Source organism: Lissotriton helveticus, chromosome 5_1 (genome assembly GCF_964261635.1).
Source record: "Lissotriton helveticus chromosome 5_1, aLisHel1.1, whole genome shotgun sequence".
NCBI lineage: Eukaryota > Metazoa > Chordata > Amphibia > Caudata > Salamandridae > Lissotriton > Lissotriton helveticus.
This window is the reverse complement of record NC_136065.1, coordinates 758164709-758184242: the sequence shown is the minus strand read 5'-3', so window position 1 is coordinate 758184242 and position 19534 is coordinate 758164709. Positions and strand designations below refer to the sequence as shown.

The 19534-nt window shown below is 44.2% G+C and overlaps 1 protein-coding gene across 8 annotated transcripts in view; it reads right to left on the bottom strand.

Moving 5' to 3' along the window:
• SEC24C (SEC24 homolog C, COPII component) overlaps positions 1–19534 on the bottom strand; it is a 1539459-nt gene that overhangs the window by 810235 nt on the left and 709690 nt on the right. For all 8 annotated transcript variants that reach the window (XM_078643234.1, XM_078643230.1, XM_078643232.1 and 5 more), the window contains one exon: positions 11233–11424. In XM_078643234.1, coding sequence (XP_078499360.1) covers positions 11233–11424 — 192 coding nt within the window. The remainder of the gene's footprint in view (positions 1–11232; positions 11425–19534) is intronic.

Sequence of the window (19534 nt, the reverse complement as noted above, 5' to 3'; positions counted from 1 at the left end):
TTTGCATCTTCCACCAGTGGCCACGCCGTATACAGTGGTACTCGCGAACGTCCCAAAGCTCCCATCTGGTGCTCAGGAACATTGGTCGACGCTCAAAAACAAGGCATTGCATTTGCTGGTCAATAGGACAGGCATAAGAGATCAAGAGTTCTTGGGTTTAAAATGGTTCGTAGAATCAATTGGATTGGAAAGTCACGTAAGTCCCTGCTAGGTGACTGTGTGGTCCTCAGTTGTAGATCACCAACACTGGTTCAGTACATACCTGAAACGGCCGGCCATTACTTTACTGAAGCAGATGACATAAAAATTCTCCCTCTAGGCTTTTTTTATAAACCGCAGAATACACCTAGGCCTAATGAGTGGCGGGGACCCGATAGGGCACATAATCAACATGACTTTCCTGTCCATACAAGTAATCGATTTGAAATTCTCTCTTCCTTAGAAGAAATCGATTGACTGGGAACAATTATTACCCCCTAACTGATCCAGAGGGACATATGGGCCTAGATGAGGCTGATAGTAGCCTGGGCTTTTCCACTCATGCTCTGCTGACTAAACAGGAGGTAGCCCTCCGTGGTAAACAGGTCTACAGTTTTAGGAGTACAGGTGTAGGGTGTTCACCCCCAATGAAACCTTGTCATAGTGGTATAGTGATTACCAACTCGCCAAGATCAGTAGCTTGCCCTCACGGTACAATTAGCTCGCCTAGTGACGGTTCACTGCAATATGACAAGGCACATGACGTTGAGGAAATTGGCAGACCTGAGGTTTTTTGGTAATAGTCCCTTAAAAACCTATATGACTATAGCCTCCTGGAATATTGTGGGACTATCATCCAAAACCTTGTCGACAGACTGGACATCATACATTGACGGTTTTGATGTCTGGCTATTCCAGGAGTCTCGGTCTCTAGATAGAGTTTACCATCCAGGCTTCTTAAATTTTTCAAAGGCTGCAATAGGAGGCACAAGAGGAAGACCTATTGGCGGGTTGACCTGCTGGGTTAGTCAAAGAGAAATCCCTGGGTGTACTTTATGGCCAATGCGTATTGCGTTACTCTATCAGTTCTATTCAGTCATGCACATTATTCATCTACACAGCTCAAAAAATAAAGTAATTAAAAATATATAGGTAGAAATGGATTTCCACACTAACAATGAACGTTCACAATCTTTTATTAGTGTTCTAAAACGTGAGGACTCCTCTTCACACAATCATATGTAAAATTTCAAAGCAAAATCTTTGAACAAATATTTTAAAACACTTTATGAATCAATTACCATAAAGTTACATCGACAGTTAATAACAAATCATCACATACTATATAGACAAAACATTATCACAATCATTAGAATTGCTTGACAGAAATTGAAGGTTAAAAAAGAGCAAATAATCAAAACAGGTGCAATTCAAAATGCTATTAAATCCTTTTCGTAAACCCCCTATCACTGTGGCCTTAAGATTCTCCCGCCACTGTTTATCTAGATCCAATGGCCTTTCTTTTATATAAATGGTGAAAAGAACAGTAACAGTAATATACGGATATCTGTTGCTTCCTTGACCTTATTTGGATTCTAAAACATTTGAAAATGCGTCAACGCGTTTCGGTGTCATATCACTTGATGTTGTAACACCTTCCTCAGAACATGCCGTCTCTTTGGGGTCACCGGCTTCTAGACTTATTGTTTAAAATCTCTGTATTAGATATATAGGGAGAGAAACAATATCACTATTACGGGGATATTTTGTCAATTATTCAGTGTACAATATACTCTTTCTTGTCCCCAAGCAGTGCATTCCAACTTATCCATACTCCCCTATTTTTAGAAATTTTCTTTGCCCCGTTGTAGGCCCTTGAATCACTAAAGTCTGTATCAGGGGATGTATACATAGATAAACTCCTCGTCCTCATACTACATACAATGTTATTCTATGCATGTTTCACATTCCCATTTACCTCCTTCCCCTCTAAGGAACAATTCACTGTTTCTGTAGATAGCTTAACCCTCCGTTTTCTTTTTAGTGTGGAAACAGTAGGGACATTTCATGATTCATTCATAATATAATTCATTCCTCTTTCTTCTGACATCCTTCCTGTATTAAAGTCCTTCTTACCCTATATGTGTTATAGGAGTCTCTCCGGGAAAGCTGCCTTCGGGGAATCCTCCTCCCGGCAATCGCTGTTGTTTTAGGCTTTTGATACACCTATCAAGAATGGTAATTAGATTTTCATCGGTTTATGTAGAACACTGTGTCTTAACTATTTGTAAAAACTATGTAGTTTCATCTTTTTACCTCACATTATATATGGTCCCTCCCTTGTCTTATAATCTGGTAGACCTGGATCCTCTTCTCTCTTTGGTTTGTAGGAACTATCTATGTAGATAAGGGGATCACAGTTAACAGATGTTTTACACTACGAGTCTCCTAATTTAATATTCATTCATTGTTGGACTCCTCTACTCACCTTTATAGAGATTAAAATGTTCTCATGAACGGGCATATGTCTGTGTCTCTTAGCCTGGGAACTGGATATGTTCTGTAAATAAAAGAAGGTTCTGTCATTTTCCCGTGCCCATGTTCCTTATTTTTGGATTTTCTCACTATGTTTGTATTGTTAGAGTCTTCTACTAGACTTAGGGATCTTATATTGTATCTGATATGAATTAAAGAGTGAAGACCGTAGATAGACTTCTATTTATTAGAGGCATCATTCGACTATATTATCTCACTCTCTTTATTTCGCGTACCTAATTGTTAATTATCATTTTATTTCTCCTACTTCTTAGCACTCTCTGTCTCGCCCTCCTTTTCTGCAGTTCAGGAGTCTAACGTGAATACACCTATATATATATATTTTTTTCTTTTTAATTAGACTCCCGCTGACTGGCACTCGTGTGCCTTTCCCTCCTACATGAGAATTCCCCCCTATTTATCCGGGGTTTGTCGTGGACAGTCTTAACTTCTACCTCAGGGTCACACACTTTTTGCTGGCGCACCTATACTTTCCCTGATATCACGTTTGTGGCAAAGTATCTCTTATTACATTTGCCCCTGTCGTGGACAGTCTAAACTTCCACTTCAGGGTCGAACGCTTTATACAGGTGCACCTATACTTTCCCTGGTGTCACGCACTTGGCTGAGTATTTCTTATTACATTTGCCCCTTACCATCTTTCTAAACACTGCGGCTTGGTGAACTTAATGGTCACTCGCCGAGTCTCTCTTTTCTGAACAATTGTACTAGAGCTGTCAAGTGCCCTTAGCGGTGCTAGACTATCTTGACCCCTCCCTCCTGCTTACCTTCTCAGGATTTCCGATTCGCCTCTGCCACATTCTTCTCCTTCTGTAAAGGTCCGCGGAGGGCGTGCTGTTTATATCTGGTGCCGGTCGGTTTCAATTGCATACAGCTGGGGATCGCGCATGCTCCCTGCTCTTTACTTAGTTACTCTTGTCTCGGCGCCATCTTAGAGTGGTGTATTATACTCATTTGATGGGTGATACGTGATGTTTTATGCTCTTCCCTGTTCTTGACTCGCCTCGTATCTATTATTAAGTACACGACGCATACTGTATGCCAATTAACATTATTTAAATTACGCTTTCTGTAGATTCCAGCGCAGTATGTAGTTAAAGTGGATATAACGTTATTGTCGACCCTATTGTTTTCCAATTCTAGTGAAATCACTCGTTTGCTCTATATTCTTTTGGTTAGATATATTTATCTCCTAACCTATATGTGCCTGGTTGTATACATTTATCTGTGATGTGATCTCCTTCCATCTAAGGGCACATATAATTTTGTACGAGGGTCCTAGGGTACGCAATTTCCCTTGATTTTCCATTTCATTATTAATTTAAATAATGTTAACATATTAGTTTGATTTTAAATTTCCTTCATTTATAGTAGCTGATGCTCTCTCCATTTTATCATTATCTAGGAAAAGATATAACAAGCTTGGGTCAAGTGAATAGGAACAACCTACTGGTGTGTCCTATGGGGAATAATTTTATCTCTATTTTTCCTCGATGGATCTGTTTACTGGTGCCCTCTAAATTAGGGTTTCCCATTCTTCTTGTGAGTTCAGACCCCGTTTAATAGTATCGAATTTAATCATAAACCATTGTTCCTGTTGTTTCCTTCTTTTAGTACTGTCTCCTAGTCTCATTTGTTCTTTAATTTTTTCCAGGATCACCCACCTGATGTCTTTTACACTATGTCCCTGTTCTTTCCAGTGGGTTACCAATGGTGCATTTTCTTTGTTGTTTTTGATCGCTGACTTATGTTCCCCTATCCTTAACCGGAGTTCCCTACCTGTTTCACCTATGTACCCCTGATTGCATGGGCATAAAATCAGATATATCACATTCTTTGTTCTGCAGTTATTTAATGTAGTGATCTTCTGTGTGACTCCATTTAATTTTATTTCTTTTGTTACAATACAGAGTTCACATATGCAGCAGTTGCCACATCTGTGATTACCTACCGCCTTTGTACCTACTATGGTAGTTTGTCGTTCTACCACATCATCTCTGTAGGTGTGTACTAGACTACACCTCAGATTCTTGTTTTTTCTGTAGGCATACAATGGACGTTCTAAGGTAGTTTCTACCCCATCATTTAGGATTTTCCAGTTGTGGTTTATTATGTTTTTGACCTGATTCGCCACAGCTGAATATTGGCTTACCATGACTATTTTATTATTTTGCTTCTTCACTTTTTTAGTTAACAGACAGTCTCGATCGTAAAACCTCGCTCTTTTTAAGGAATGGTCTATGAGTTTTTTGGGATAACCCCTCTCCTTGAATTTTAATTTCATCTCTGCAGCATGACGGTAGAAGTCCTCAACATTTCTACAGTTTCTCCTCAACCGGAGAAACTCTCCAAAGGGTATTGAGTCTTTCTGGCTCTTAGGGTGGTAGCTTTTGTAGTGCAGTACCGTGTTACAGTCTGATTCTTTCTTAAATAATTCCACCTTCAGTTTTTTATCTTCACTCTTTATACTTATGTCTAGGAAGTTTACCTTGGTTCGGCTATATTCCGCTGTGAATCTCAAAGTTGCATCCCCCAAGTTCAGCCATGTGAGAAAATCTTCCAAAAGATCAACTGTCCCTGACCATATAAAGAATACGTCATCTATAAAACGAGTCCAATTTCGGATGTTTTCATAATATGGACTGACCTCGTTATAGATGTGTTTATTCTCAAATACGCCGACATAAATGCACGCCAAGCTCGGCGCACAGGTTGCGCCCATGCTGGAGCCCTTGCATTGAATGTAAAGATCTTTTTTGAAGAGGAAGATGTTATTTAGGAGTACCATAGAGACGCATTGCACTATGAACTCCTTGCTACCTCCTTCAATATCAGTTTCTTCTAGAATAGTCCTAATTACCTCAATGGTGTCCTTTTGCGGAATATTGGTGTAGAGCGACTCTACATCGAGAGTCACCATAATCTCGTTTACACCATCAAATCCTATGCCTTCTGTTTTGGCAATCATGTCCGATGTGTCTCGGATATATGATTTCTGTTTTTCAACTAAAGGTTTTAGAAACCTATCGGCGAATTTGCTCAGGGGATCCAATAAAGAATCAATTGAAGCCACTATCGGTCTGAGTGGCGGGTTGTCTAAGCTTTTATGGACCTTTGGTAGGCCATAAAAGGCTGGTATTTTAGGGTTCGTATTACTTAGGAACTTCCATTCTTCTTCTGTGATGTCACCTTTAGTTTTTGCTTCTAGCAGTAGTGTCTCAACATCTTTTTTGAGGGTATTGAGTCTAGTTTGTGAAACTCATTTGTAGTGCATCTCGTTGGACAAAAGACTAACTACTCGTCGGTCGTAGTCTTCAGTGTTGAAAACTACAACCCCACCGCCTTTATCCGCGGGTTTGATTGTTATTTGGGAGTCGTTAGACAAGGAATCGATCGCATCCCTTTGTGCTTTACTTATGTTGTTTTCTTGGAAATGTTTTTTGCTGAGTAGGTTCCCTATCTCTAATTTCACCATTGCCTCAAAGATCTCTAAATTTTTATCTACCATACCTAAGCTAGGGGTAAAGGTAACATCTGTTAACGGTGATCCCCTTATCTACATAGATAGTTCCTACAAACCAAAGAGAGAAGAGGATCCAGGTCTACCAGATTATAAGACAAGGGAGGGACCATATATAATGTGAGGTAAAAAGATGAAACTACATAGTTTTGACCAATAGTTAAGACACAGTGTTCTACATAAACCGATGAAAATCTAATTACCATTCTTGATAGGTGTATCAAAAACCTAAAACAACAGCGATTGCCGGGAGGAGGATTCCCCGAAGGCAGCTTTCCCGGAGAGACTCCTATAACACATATAGGGTAAGAAGGACTTTAATACAGAAAGGATGTCAGAAGAAAGAGGAATGAATGATATTATGAATGAATCATGAAATGTCCCTACTGTTTCCACACTAAAAAGAAAACGGAGGGTTAAGCTATCTACAGAAACAGTGAATTGTTCCTTAGAGGGGAAGGAGGTAAATGGGAATGTGAAACATGCATAGAATAACATTGTATGTAGTATGAGGACGAGGAGTTTATCTATGTATACATCCCCTGATACAGACTTTAGTGATTCAAGGGCCTACAACGGGGCAAAGAAATTTTCTAAAAATAGGGGAGTATGGATAAGTTGGAATGCACTGCTTGGGGACAAGAAATAGTATATTGTACACTGAATAATTGACAAAATATCCCCGTAATAGTGATATTGTTTCTCTCCCTATATATCTAATACAGAGATTTTAAACAATAAGTCTAGAAGCCGGTGACCCCAAAGAGACGGCATGTTCTGAGGAAGGTGTTACAACATCAAGTGATATGACACCGAAACGCGTTGACGCATTTTCAAATGTTTTAGAATCCAAATAAGGTCAAGGAAGCAACAGATATCCGTATATTACTGTTACTGTTCTTTTCACCATTTATATAAAAGAAAGGCCATTGGATCTAGATAAACAGTGGCGGGAGAATCTTAAGGCCACAGTGATAGGGGGTTTACGAAAAGGATTTAATAGCATTTTGAATTGCACCTGTTTTGATTATTTGCTCTTTTTTAACCTTCAATTTCTGTCAAGCAATTCTAATGATTGTGATAATGTTTTGTCTATATAGTATGTGATGATTTGTTATTAACTGTCGATGTAACTTTATGGTAATTGATTCATAAAGTATTTTAAAATATTTGTTCAAAGATTTTGCTTTGAAATTTTACATATGATTGTGTGAAGAGGAGTCCTCACGTTTTAGAACACTAATAAAAGATTGTGAACGTTCATTTTTAGTGTGGAAATCCATTTCTACCGATATATTTTTTAATTACTTTCTTTTTTGAGCTGTGTAGATGAATAATGTGCATGACTGAATAGAACTGATAGAGTAACGCAATACGCATTGGCCATAAAGTACACCCAGGGATTTCTCTTTGACTAAGTTGTCACTGTACCCTGTTCCCTGGTGTCAGTGGGGTACTCTCTCCTGAGTTGACCTGCTGGGTTAGACAGCATGAGGGTATAAGGGTGGAAGAGAACAATAGATATCCCAGACATCATGGCCTTACGAGTTAGATCGTCTAAAAGCCTAGATATAACGATTTTTAATGTCTACTCATGAGGGCAGCCGGGTGGCAGGGTATCCAGTGTGGTCACTGCCGTCGATGGTTATATGGACAATGTTGGAGCCACCGGTAATTTTATCATAACGGGAGACTTCAATTATAGCTTTGAGCCCCTGGATCAGGAAGATGGAAAGCTTAGCGAAGATGAGGATGTTATATGGAACATCCCTCAAATAGAACTAAGACCTATCAAAAAATGGCCCGAGGCCGCATTACAACTAAAGAGCTTTTGTCTGGAAAAGGGAATGAGGGCAGCAAATGGGAGGATGCAGTCAAATAGGCAGGGCGCAAACACCTTTGACAATGGATTAAGAAGTAGTCGGATAGACTACATCCTTATTAAGGTAGAATTTTGGTCATCTATATTGGATATTGAGGTCCAGGGGAGGACCGAAAGTGACCACAATCCATTGGTTTTAAAACTTAATGATACAAGCTTTTGCTGTCCAAAAACCAGGAAGGTTGAGTATAACACCGAAGAGGTCACGGTAACCAATGACCTGAGAAGAGTTCAGTGGGCAAGGGTTGCAAACAATGAGGGAGAACTGGCCCAGATGAGGAAACTTGTAACGGGTTAAATGTCCAAACTACTTGATTGTGACTCACAGGAGGATGTTAATCTCATTATTCTCCAAGTCCATGACGAGTTATTTAAGAATTAAAAAAATGTCTTTACTAGAAGTAGTATCCTCAGGAAAAATAGGTTTAGGAAGGCAGGTTCATGGTACAACAGGGCATGTAGAAAGCCCTACAAATCCCTAGCGAGGGCCATTAGATCCAAGGAGCAGGGTAATATCAAAAAAACTAGAGCAAACTATAAGAAAGTGCAGTTGCAGGCAAAGAAAGACTGGGACGAAGGCCGATGGCAGGAATTGCAGCTGGCATGTAAAGGGAGGAACATGACCCAATTTTGGCATCTAGTTAAATGGGGTAGTGGTGACCAGAAGCAGGTACCGACCAACCATGTTGCCCCAGAACAGTGGGTAGCACACTTTGAGGCACAGTTCCAGTCCACAAATTTCAACGAGGAGATCCATCAGTGGCAAATAACCAACGAACCTTTGTGTTTTACCAGTGCTGAGGTTGAGTCTGTGTTAAAGTTAAATCCATGGGGTAGGGCCCCGGGCCATGACTGCATACCTGCCGACCTATTTATAAAGGAAAAAGAGTTCTGGGTACCTTACTTAAAGTTTTTGACAAATGAAATAGCAAATGGTACCCCAATTCCAGACACTTGGTCTGGTGCGGAAATATTGCCGATATAGAAGAAGGGCGACCGCTCACAACCGGGGAATTACAGACCAATTAGTCTGATAGATTCTGTTCAGAAGATTGTAGCCAGAAGAGTGCTTGGCAGAATCCAGGCTTGGATAATTGAAACAGATATTTTAACACCTCTACAAGCGGGGTTTCGGCCGCACACAAGCACTCTCGACCAGGTCTTCAGGTTTGTGTTAATATATTGGCGGGTGGTTATCATAGGAGGGGGTACAATCTATGCGGCTTTCGTGGATTTAAAATTCGCATTTGATCTTGTCCCCGGTCTGAAATTGTGGAATGCTTTGTTGGAAATGGGGGTGCCTCCGGAACTGGTGGCGATTTTGGTAAAAGTACATGAATCAACCTATGCACAGGTCCGCTGGGGTAAACCGGGGGAGACTACAGAGAGGTTTTCGGTGTCCAAGGCGGTACGACAGGGGTGTGTGCTGGCTCCTACTCTGTTTTCCCATTTTATAAACAGAGTAGTCCAGTATTTTATAAACCACCCCACCAATGCTCCAACGTTAGCTGGTATGAAAGTACCCTTGCTCATGTTCGCGGACAACACCTTGATAATATCTATGACAAGACAGGGGTTGCAGGCCGCCCTGTCAAAGTTTGAGGTGTTTTGCCGTGAACATGAGCTAAGGGTTAATGTGGGGAAAACAAAGTTCAAGGTGCTCCATAAATCCAAGTCCATTAAAGGGAGAGTATACATGCATGATGTACCCTTGGATCAGTCTGATGTGTTTACCTATTTGGGTATCACAAGCTAAGTTGGAAGCCCCAAGGTGACATGTTGGCACTAAAGCATGCGCAATTAGCAGGTGCTCTGGTTAAGGAGCATAGGCACTCACAAACTAAGCCTATTGCCCCCGTTCTTGAAATATACAATACAAAAATCAGCCCAGCAATATTACATGGCGCTGAATTGTGGGGCTTTGATAACCTAACCCCCCTTGCATTAGAACAAAACAAGTTTGTTAGATCAATAGTTGGCCTTCCGCAATCCTCCCCTCTTATACCCCTCTATTTAGATCTGGGTTGTTATAACATCGAGGATGTAGCGCGGTTTAGACCTTTGGCATTTTGGAGGCGACTTTGGATTACTCCAGAACTCTCCTTGTATGCCAAGGCTTTACTAGAAGTAAGGAGACTGGGTCGACTACATGCGATCCCATGGTTGTACAACATTAGAACTACGTTGTCTGACATGGGGATGAGCATTCTGTGGGAAAACCCCGACACCAGGGAATTTCCCTCCAAGAAGACCTACAAAGCAACCTATTGGAAAATGGTTAACACTAAGAAATATTCTTCCCTCATTAGGCCAGCATTGTCCCGGGAATTCCTAGATATATAAGATGAGGTCAAACTGGAAGCTTATTGGGACCTCATTTCCAGGCCAACTAACAGGAAACTCCATCACCAATTCAGAATAGGCTCTCTACCAGTAAGATCCTTCACAAGTAGATGGAACTCATCAGTGTGCGACAAATGTATCTTTTTCCATGTCCACAGTGAGACCATAGCCCACATTCTATTTGTTTGTCCAGTCTACCACCTTCCTAGGACAAAATGGCTCAAACCGGTCAGACTTTATTGAATTGAATTGATTAATGAAGTCCTTGTACTGCCCAGAAGGTCGGTAGAAGAGATGAAAGGTGGTAAACTGAGTTGCAGACATAGATAAATGACATGCCTGCAACTCCATGGAATGGATGTTACTTGTTTGTCTAGGTAATAGTCCCAGGAGAACATCTGGATGACAGCGAGGCAAAGGACCCCCAACTTTAAGATGAATTTGATTGTATTCATGTATCAAAATTCAACCATGCAAGCCATTTCAGTTGCAATTTTCACTGCAAGTGAAGTGTACAGCTACATTGGGGAAGGTGATTGAAGCTCTCAACATAAGACATTCAACACCTATATCTGTGACACTTAGGTGCCTAGATGCAGCAACAAACCACCTGCAGACCATTTGTAGCACCTTTCTGATGCTTTAATTTCAAGCTCAAGTCTTCTCTAAAACACACCTGATACAGATACTAATTTCTGATCACACATTCAGAATTTTTTTAAATCCATTCCAGACAAGATACCATTAGTACAAGGCCACACAAGGAGCAATTGCACACCATACAAATATGATATAACTGTCAAATTGACGATTGACCCCAATTCATTAAAATGCCCTTACCTTTTCAAAGAAAACCATTACAGGTAACAATTGTTTTGTGACATATAATTTATCACCATGGTTACACAGAAATCTCAGACTGTGACGAAAGGTATTCTCAACTTCCAAGTACCTGACAATGACGGCCCTTGATTCTTTACTGTTCACCAGGAATCCATCAAGCAGTGGCACAAACATGTCCGACACATCTGACACCACCATCATCTGTGGCTGAGCAAGTGAGCTTTTTACGTTGTAAAAGTGAAGCACTTTGTTGTAGGTAACAAAGCCTACACGGATGATAGATTCTTCCATTGAGCCTTCCCTACAAATGGGAGGGAAAGGAAATACAGGCGATTAAGCAGCATTAAAGCTCACACTGATGTTAAATCACCTTTTGGCAAATTTGACCTGATATTAAAGAAAAATGAGAAATGACAAAATGGTATAATCTATTTGCCCATATGCCTGTCTTCCACATTGAACTGAAAGAAAGAGCTTCATTGTTAGTAAATAAATAGCACCATCATCTGCTTAGATTATACAGGAACAGTAGGGCGTTTCGCATAAATAATCTTTACACCTACAATCCATTTAAGATTATATTTGCTAAACTAGGTGTAGGAGGATCTGCAGGAGTATTGATGAATATTAAACTGCAGACATCACGGATGGCAACATCTACTGGTACCAATCCTATGCTTATTTCCATTTACAAATTATTTTAATGAGATTAATATGTACTAAATGCCTTGCATAAAATACTGCTACAAATAATTTTACACTCATTGCAGAACTCTAATGTATATAATTTGCCCATGACTACACCACATATTAATACTGTGGCTACCATCACTCCCCGAGCAGTTATCCACTAGGAAATGTTATAGTTGGCAAGGGGACATTCTCCCCTTCCCAACTGTATCTCTCTTAGGGGGGTGCTTGGGGGGGGGGGGGATGAAATATGCCATGAGGGCCAATCAAAGTGAAAGCAGAAAGGACCCAATGGCTCCAACTGAATTTCACTTTCAGTCAATGTAGCATCAGCGCACTTGTCACACCAATTGTAAAAAACAATTAATAATAATAATAATAATAATAATAATAATAATAATAATCTGTCTGCAAGGGAAGCTTCGAACTCGCAGCTTATGATTACCCTAAAAATAGAAAGTCCTACTGGAGAGATCACGTACATTTTGTGCAAGGAAGACATATCAGCTTATCATCAGTGAGGTAGTGCAGAGGACATTGTAAAGTTCTGTTACCAAAATAAATCCTGCAAACCACTGAAATATGCCAGTTATGATTAGGTAAATTAACTAACTAGCACCCCTGTCATGCACTACTTCTGACCTCACATAAGATATCAATAATAGTTTGTTAAATGTCTTACTCAATATTGTCCAATGTGGCTGCTATTGAAATTATTTTTATTTTGCCAGTGATGTAAGTTGGACATTTACATTATGTGTGCAAACCAGTTGATTGTAATAAGTTGTTCTGAATCTGTTTGTGACAGTATTTTAAAATTAAATGTAGAATAATTGTTTAGTGGTTATGTATGGTACTTTCAACATAATGTTTCATTCTGTAGGAATATTGAATGTTTGTAAATTAGTTATATTGGTTTATGTTGCACTATGTGTGATTAGGTACTGAAGTGGGTGCATGGAGCGGAGACGCTACTTTTGTGTGGTGCTATATACTGCTACATGGTGACAGTCTGTATTTCAATATTTGTTAATGCTTGTTACAGTCTGACAGTTTTGGTATTTTATTGATCTGTGACTGTATGATGCTTGTTGAATATTTATAGGATGTGGGAGAGTTGCTAAATCATGGAATGTGTGTTGCAGTCACAGATCTGGGTTGAATCCATCATCGTTCTTTAGCTCACTTCGCCACCCCAGTTCAAACCCAGTCATATGCAAATCATTCTTTTTTTTTTTATAAACATTTTTATTGACTTTATCAGTGCGAAATCATACAGCAAGCAGTATCGAGCAACACACCCATCCCCCCCGTCCCGCCGCCCTCCCCTCCCACCACTTCGTCCAGGACATAGTCTCTTCTTTCCGATAGTTCATCCAGGTCCCTCACCCAAATCCACACTGATCCCAGCTCCGCAACCCATTTCCGTTCAATGTAGATCAGGAACCTAAGCCTCCTTATCAGCTCAAAGCCCTCCATCCAGTCCATGATGTCGGCGGCATTTGCCCCACACCCTACCAAACTTCTTTGGGCACCTCCTCGCCTTATACGTGACTCTTTCGGCCGCCATGTATAGGTCCATACCACTCCTCCACTCCTCCACTCCTCTAGTTGTGGTATGTCAGGTGCCCCCCATTTCCGGGCCATGTCTCTCTTGGCCACCACTAAGGCCAGCACCAGGAAAATCAGCAGGGGGTGAGCCAAATCCACATCATTCGTCATTCCCAGGAGGGCAAGTTTGGGGTCTAAAGGTAGGGCAGACCATGTGGTAGAAGTCCCCTCTGTCATGGCCACACCGCAACCAGCACGGGACAATTACTCTCCCAATCTTATGCAGGCGCACTCTATCAAAGTAGGTCCTATGAAGTATATTAAACTGGATCAGCCTTAGGCTAGATTTAACCGCCACCTCCCTCGGATGCATCAGGATCGTACCCCAATCTACCTCATCCATGTCCCCCACCTCTCGTTCCCATGTGGCCCTGAGGTTCCCAAGTCTCTCTGGCCTATTATTTATTATGGTTTTATACGTTAGGGACACTGCCTTACCAGGGATCCGTTCCTGTAAAAGACGGCCCTCCAATGGAGCATACTCCGGGAGTGCCTCCATCAAAGCCCTCTCCGCCCTCCAGGCATGTCGCAATTGCATGTACTTAAAATATTGTGTGCGGTGGAGCCCATAGTCCTGTCGCAGTGAGGGAAAGGACTGTAGCCCCCCTTTCTTTATCACATCTCCCAGAGTCGATATGCCAATGGCATCCCAGCTCTGGAACCCTTTCAATTTACTAAGCTCCTTCAACCAGGCGCATTTCCATAGTGGTGTTTGTTTAGTCGGTTTGCGTTCCCACCCTATCGCCTTTGTCGCCCTTGTCCATATCCCCAGTGTGAGTCTTGTGGCAGGCAGCAGTCTGGCCCTTCCCTTGCCTCCGTAGAGATAATGTATACACGTGTGGGTGTCCAGGGTGTGTCTTTCTAGCGCATAGGTGGGGTGTGTAGCCGGGGCATGTATCCATTCATTTATGGAGACCAAATGTTCTGCCCAATAGTAAGCCTCTACGTCAGGCAGTGAAATCCCTCCATTATATTGGTGTCTCTGCAGGGTGGACAGCGCCACCCTGGGTTGCTTCCCCATCCATAAAAATGCCCTCAATTCCGCCTGGATGTCCCGGAAGACCCGGCGCTGCAGGAGAAAATTTTCATTGTGGAAGGCATACAAGAATCTCGGGAGCGAAATCATTTTAAACATCGCTGCCCGGCCGAGCAGCGTCAGGGGGAGCAATTTCCATCGTGCCGCGTCCTCAGTAAAGTTACACAACTCGGTTAATATTCCTTTCATAGGAAAGGGTACTGTCAGCCGTTATAAATAACCCCAGGTAGACAAATCCCTCTCTTGTCGTTTGTAACCTCTCAGGCAGCGTGGGCCACACCTCCCCCCCCCCCTTGGGGATCGTAAAGAGTCGATTTATGCCAGTTGATCTAGTAGCCCGCTTTGGCCCCATAGCAATCCAGTTCCGAGAACAGCGGAGGTATGGTAACATCCGGCTGTATAATATACAGATGGACGTCGTCAGCATATAGGGATAGTTTTTCTTCGGTCGCATCTGTCTGTCCTATACGAAACCCTCCGATTCCCCCGTTCTGTCGGACTGCGCACGCTAGCACCTCTATGGAGAGGGCGAACAACAAGGGAGACAGGGGGCATCCCTGTCTGGTACCCCGTCGTATAGGAAAGTCCCCAGACAGTATCCCATTGACCCGAACTCTCGCTCTGGGGTCAGTATAGAGCAAACCGATCTTCCTGTATTTGGGTCCAAAGCCAAATTGTTCTAGTAACCCCTCTAGGAAGGGCCAGTGGACTGCGTCAAACGCCTTTTCGGCATCAAGGGATAGAAACCAATGTGGGTCGTTTCTAGTGCTCACCTCCATTTACCAATTATGGGTTCTCCTGAGGTTGTATCTGGTCGCCTTTTCAGGGAGGAACCCCGTTTGGTCGAGGTGCACCAGCCCCGAAATCACCCGCCTCAGGCGGAGGGCCAATATCGTTGCGAAGAGCTTCGCCTCCACATTTTGGAGGGAAATGGGGCGATATGACGAACATTCATCGGGCGGCTTACCCTCCTTGAAAATCGGAATGATCGTGGCTTGTCGGAGGTCCAGTGGGAACATTCCCTCCGCCTCGGCGTCCACAAAGAGGCCCAATAAGTGACGGGTCAGTAGATCCGCCGTTTTTTGGAAAAATTCCGCCGGGAAGCCATTAGGGCCAGGGGCCTTCCCCGCCCAGGGCCTAACCATGGCCTCCCTAATTTAATCCACCGTTATGTCCGCTTCCAGGTCACGGTGGTCTGCCTCCTCCAGTACCGGGAGCTCGATACGTGCCATGTATTGCAGCGCGTCCTCTATTGTCCCTAGGTCCCTTGCATCATAGAAGGCCTCATAATAGCCTGCAAAAGTCTCCGCTATCTGTTCGTCTGCTCAAGCCCATCCCCCCTGTCCATCTTTCACCTTTTCCACCCATCTCGCATCTCTCTCTTTCTTACTAAGCCATGCTAGCAACCTCCCGGATTTGTCACCCACATCGTACAGGCGGTGCAGAGTCGCCAGGGCCTGCGCCTTAGCCTCTCCTGTCACCAGGTGTTTGTGTTGGGCTTGTACGTCCGATAGTCGTCTAAGCGTCCCCAGGTCTCGAGCTGTCAGGTGCTCTTTCTCCAGAGCTAGTATCTGGGCTTCCAGGGCTAGGACCTCTGCTTGTACTTTCCTCCTGTCCTCCACTAACCTAGATTGCGCCCTGTCTCGCAGGACCGTTTTAAGTGCCTCCCACAGCAACACCCGGGAGGCTACTGAACCTTCATTTTCTGCAATGTAAACATTCACATCTGCCCGCAGGCCTCTCAGAATGTCCGCGTTTTGTAGGTCCCAAGCAGTCAGCCGCAGTGGGAGGGTCCTCCCTCTCTCCCCCCTCCCACTTCCACCAGCAGGGGTGAATGATCTGATATGCCTCGCGCGAGATATTCTGACGTGTCCGTGACACGCAGCTCCTGTCTAGCCATGAATATATAATCTAAGCAGGAGTACCCCCCCCCCCCAAGCCTCGCCGGAAGTTAAGAAGGACTTCGACCAAAAAATAAGACCTACCGAGATTAAAGTAGCGATCGGAGCACTAGCCAGAAACAAGGCCCCGGGAATGGACGGCTTCCCCCTCGAATACTATCGTACATTCTCGACTCACCTAATCCCACGGATGGTCACTATGTTCGAGGACGCGCTCAAGGTGGGGGTCTTGCCAAGATCCCTCAGGGAGTCGATAATAGTCACATTCCTGAAACCGCACAGGGACCCCATGCTCCCGTCGTCCTACAGACCGATCACGCTGCTTAACTCGGACTGCAAAATCTTAGGTAAAATGCTAGCGGAGAGATATGCCCAGGTCCTAACCCAGCTAGTCCATCCCGACCAGAGTGGGTTTGTACCAAACCGCAACACGTCCCACAACCTCAGCAGACTATTTCATATTCAAGACACGACACGAGAACGGTTCCCTAACGCAGCCTGCCTTATATTAGATCTCGAAAAGGCGTTTGACACTTGGTTATGGCCATACTTGTTCGAGGTCCTCAGAAAGAACAACTTTGGCCCACGCCTGACAGCATACACTAGGCTTCTATATACGCAACTCACGTCCAGAGTCCGCATGGGAAGCTACATCTCATCAGAGTTCGCAGTGGAGAGAGGGACCAGACAGGGGTGCCCGCTGACACCCCTCCTGTTCGCCCTAGCGGTTGAACACCTAGCAATACGCCTGCGACAAGAAGGCGAGGACAGGGGAATTCCCCTGGCGCACACATGGCACTGCGTGTCCCTATACGCGAACGACCTCTTAATCTATGTTAGGGATGCTACGAGCGACCTGAGCCGCATCTGGAAAACGCTGGAGGAATTTGCGTCCGTCTCGGGCCTCATGGTCAACTGGTGGAAATCCTCATTGTACCTGCTGAGCTCCCGTATGGCCCCATTCGAAGCCCAAATAGGCGCCCGGTCACTTGCATGGAATGCAGAGGCCCCCCGTTACTTGGGAGTGCGGTTGTACCACACCCCAGAGGATCACATTCCCCAGGCCTTGGTGCTACTCGATCTCTCCGCTGCCTTTGACACGGTGGATCATTCCATCTTATTTTCCCGTGTCGGGGCGGCGGGGATCGGTGGCACGGCCTTTGTTTGGTTGTCCTCCTTCCTTAATGGCCGCACCCAAGCGGTCCGTCTGGGAGATTTCTCGGCTGAACCCCGGAAGCTGCTATGCGGGGTTCCCCAAGGTTCCTCCCTCACTCCCCTATTATTTAATCTGTACATAGCCCCCCTCATCTTTGCACTTCAGCAAATGGAGGTATCCGTATATAATTATGCGGATGACCTCCAGCTAATTTTTTCTCTTTCTCACTCCCCTGACTCTAAATTTAATTTTCAATCCACCATGCTTTTCATCCGGGACTGGATGAATCACAACCACCTGAAATTAAACCCAGATAAAACCGAGTTGGTCCTGACAGGTGGTTGCTCCAGTCCCTGGTCTTCCCTCTTCTGGCACCCTTCCCTTGGGCCCCCCCCTCCCCTTCTTCCTCTGTTAAAACCCTTGGCATTAAACTCAATGATCAACTCACTTTGCATTCCCAGGTGAGTTCGGTGGTTTCCTCTTCTTTTTTGTCCCTCCGCACTATCCGTAGAGTCTCTTGGTTTTTCTCCTTCACGGCCCTAAAACTTATCACACTGGCTATGGTCATCTCTAGATTGGACTACGCTAATGCCCTCTATTACGGTATGCCTGCCTACAGCGTACGTCGGTTGCAGCTGGTTCAGAACCAGGCTGCTCGCTTGGTTTACAATCTCTCCAGATCTCACCATGTCACTCCCTTCTTGAAACCCCTACACTGGCTCCCCATTCATGAACGTTCTCAATTTAAGGTAGGCTGCCTTGTCTTTCAGGCCCAGTTAGGCTTAGCTCCTGCGTTTGTCTCCTCAGAGATCAAACTTTACGCCCCTACCAGGGAACTCCGTTCCTCTTCCCTTCACCTGCTGACCATCCCCCGATTCCGCCGAAAAAAATGGGGGGGGCTCCAAATTTTCCACTCTTGCCCCCACTCTGGAACTCCCTCCCAGTCCACCTGAGATGTACTACCCAATATTCACTTTTCAGAAAGGCTTTAAAAACCTTTTTATTCACCAAAGCCTTCCCTCAATAAATTACCATTAGTCCACCTCCGTTTTTCTTGTCTCTGAGGACTTGATCTACCATAGCGCCATGGAACCGTTCCGGTGAACGCGCGCTTTATAAATAATTTAAAACTCAAACTCAAACTCAATCTATATGAGGGAAATCATCGTAAAGCCCTAGCTGGACTACGGTCAGCAGTGAGCTTTTGGAAGACACTACCGCTGGCACCTATAGGCCGAGTGGCCCTGGCAAAAATGGTCATGGTCCCCAGGCTACTGTATCATTTCGTGAACCTCCCAGTGGTTCCGTCACAATCGTTCTTTAAAGAACTGAACAGCCTCCTAACGGAGGTGGTGTGGGGCGGAGGACGGCGACGAGTAGCGTTATCCACACTATACCTGCCTACCACGGAGGGGGGATTGGGAGCACCAGCCTTCGAGGCGTACTTCCTGGCGGCCCAGCTCCAATGGCTGTCGTACTGGACAGCAGGGCGTCACATAGGGGAGACCATCACTGCTGACGGGCCCTATGCTACAACCAGCGATCCATCGAATGCTGCTGCCGGGCACTAAACCTATACGGGCTCGGCCCCTACAACTGTGGTTTGCCCGCACCTGCATGATGCGCATCCACCGTATGTCCAAAACACAACCGCCGTACTCGCCCCTGCTGGGCTTCCCACGAGGAGACACGTACTATACACAGGGAACACTTCGAGTCTGGACAGAATTGTCAGTCACAGAGGTAGAAGCATTATTCGAAGAAGGACAGCTGAAAACATACGATCAGATGATGGAGCAATATGATCTCCCCCCCGGGCAATTCTTACTCCACAGGCAATTAATAGAGAGCAGTCGTAGGCACTGGAATCCTGACACAGGGGAGCCCACACCACACCCAGTGATGCACACGATCTTACACATGGGAGTGGGGCGACACCTGGTAACTTGGCTTTATAAGGCGATACGTAAACTACTCCTCCCATCCCTTCAACCCTTACGTCAGAAGTGGGAGACGG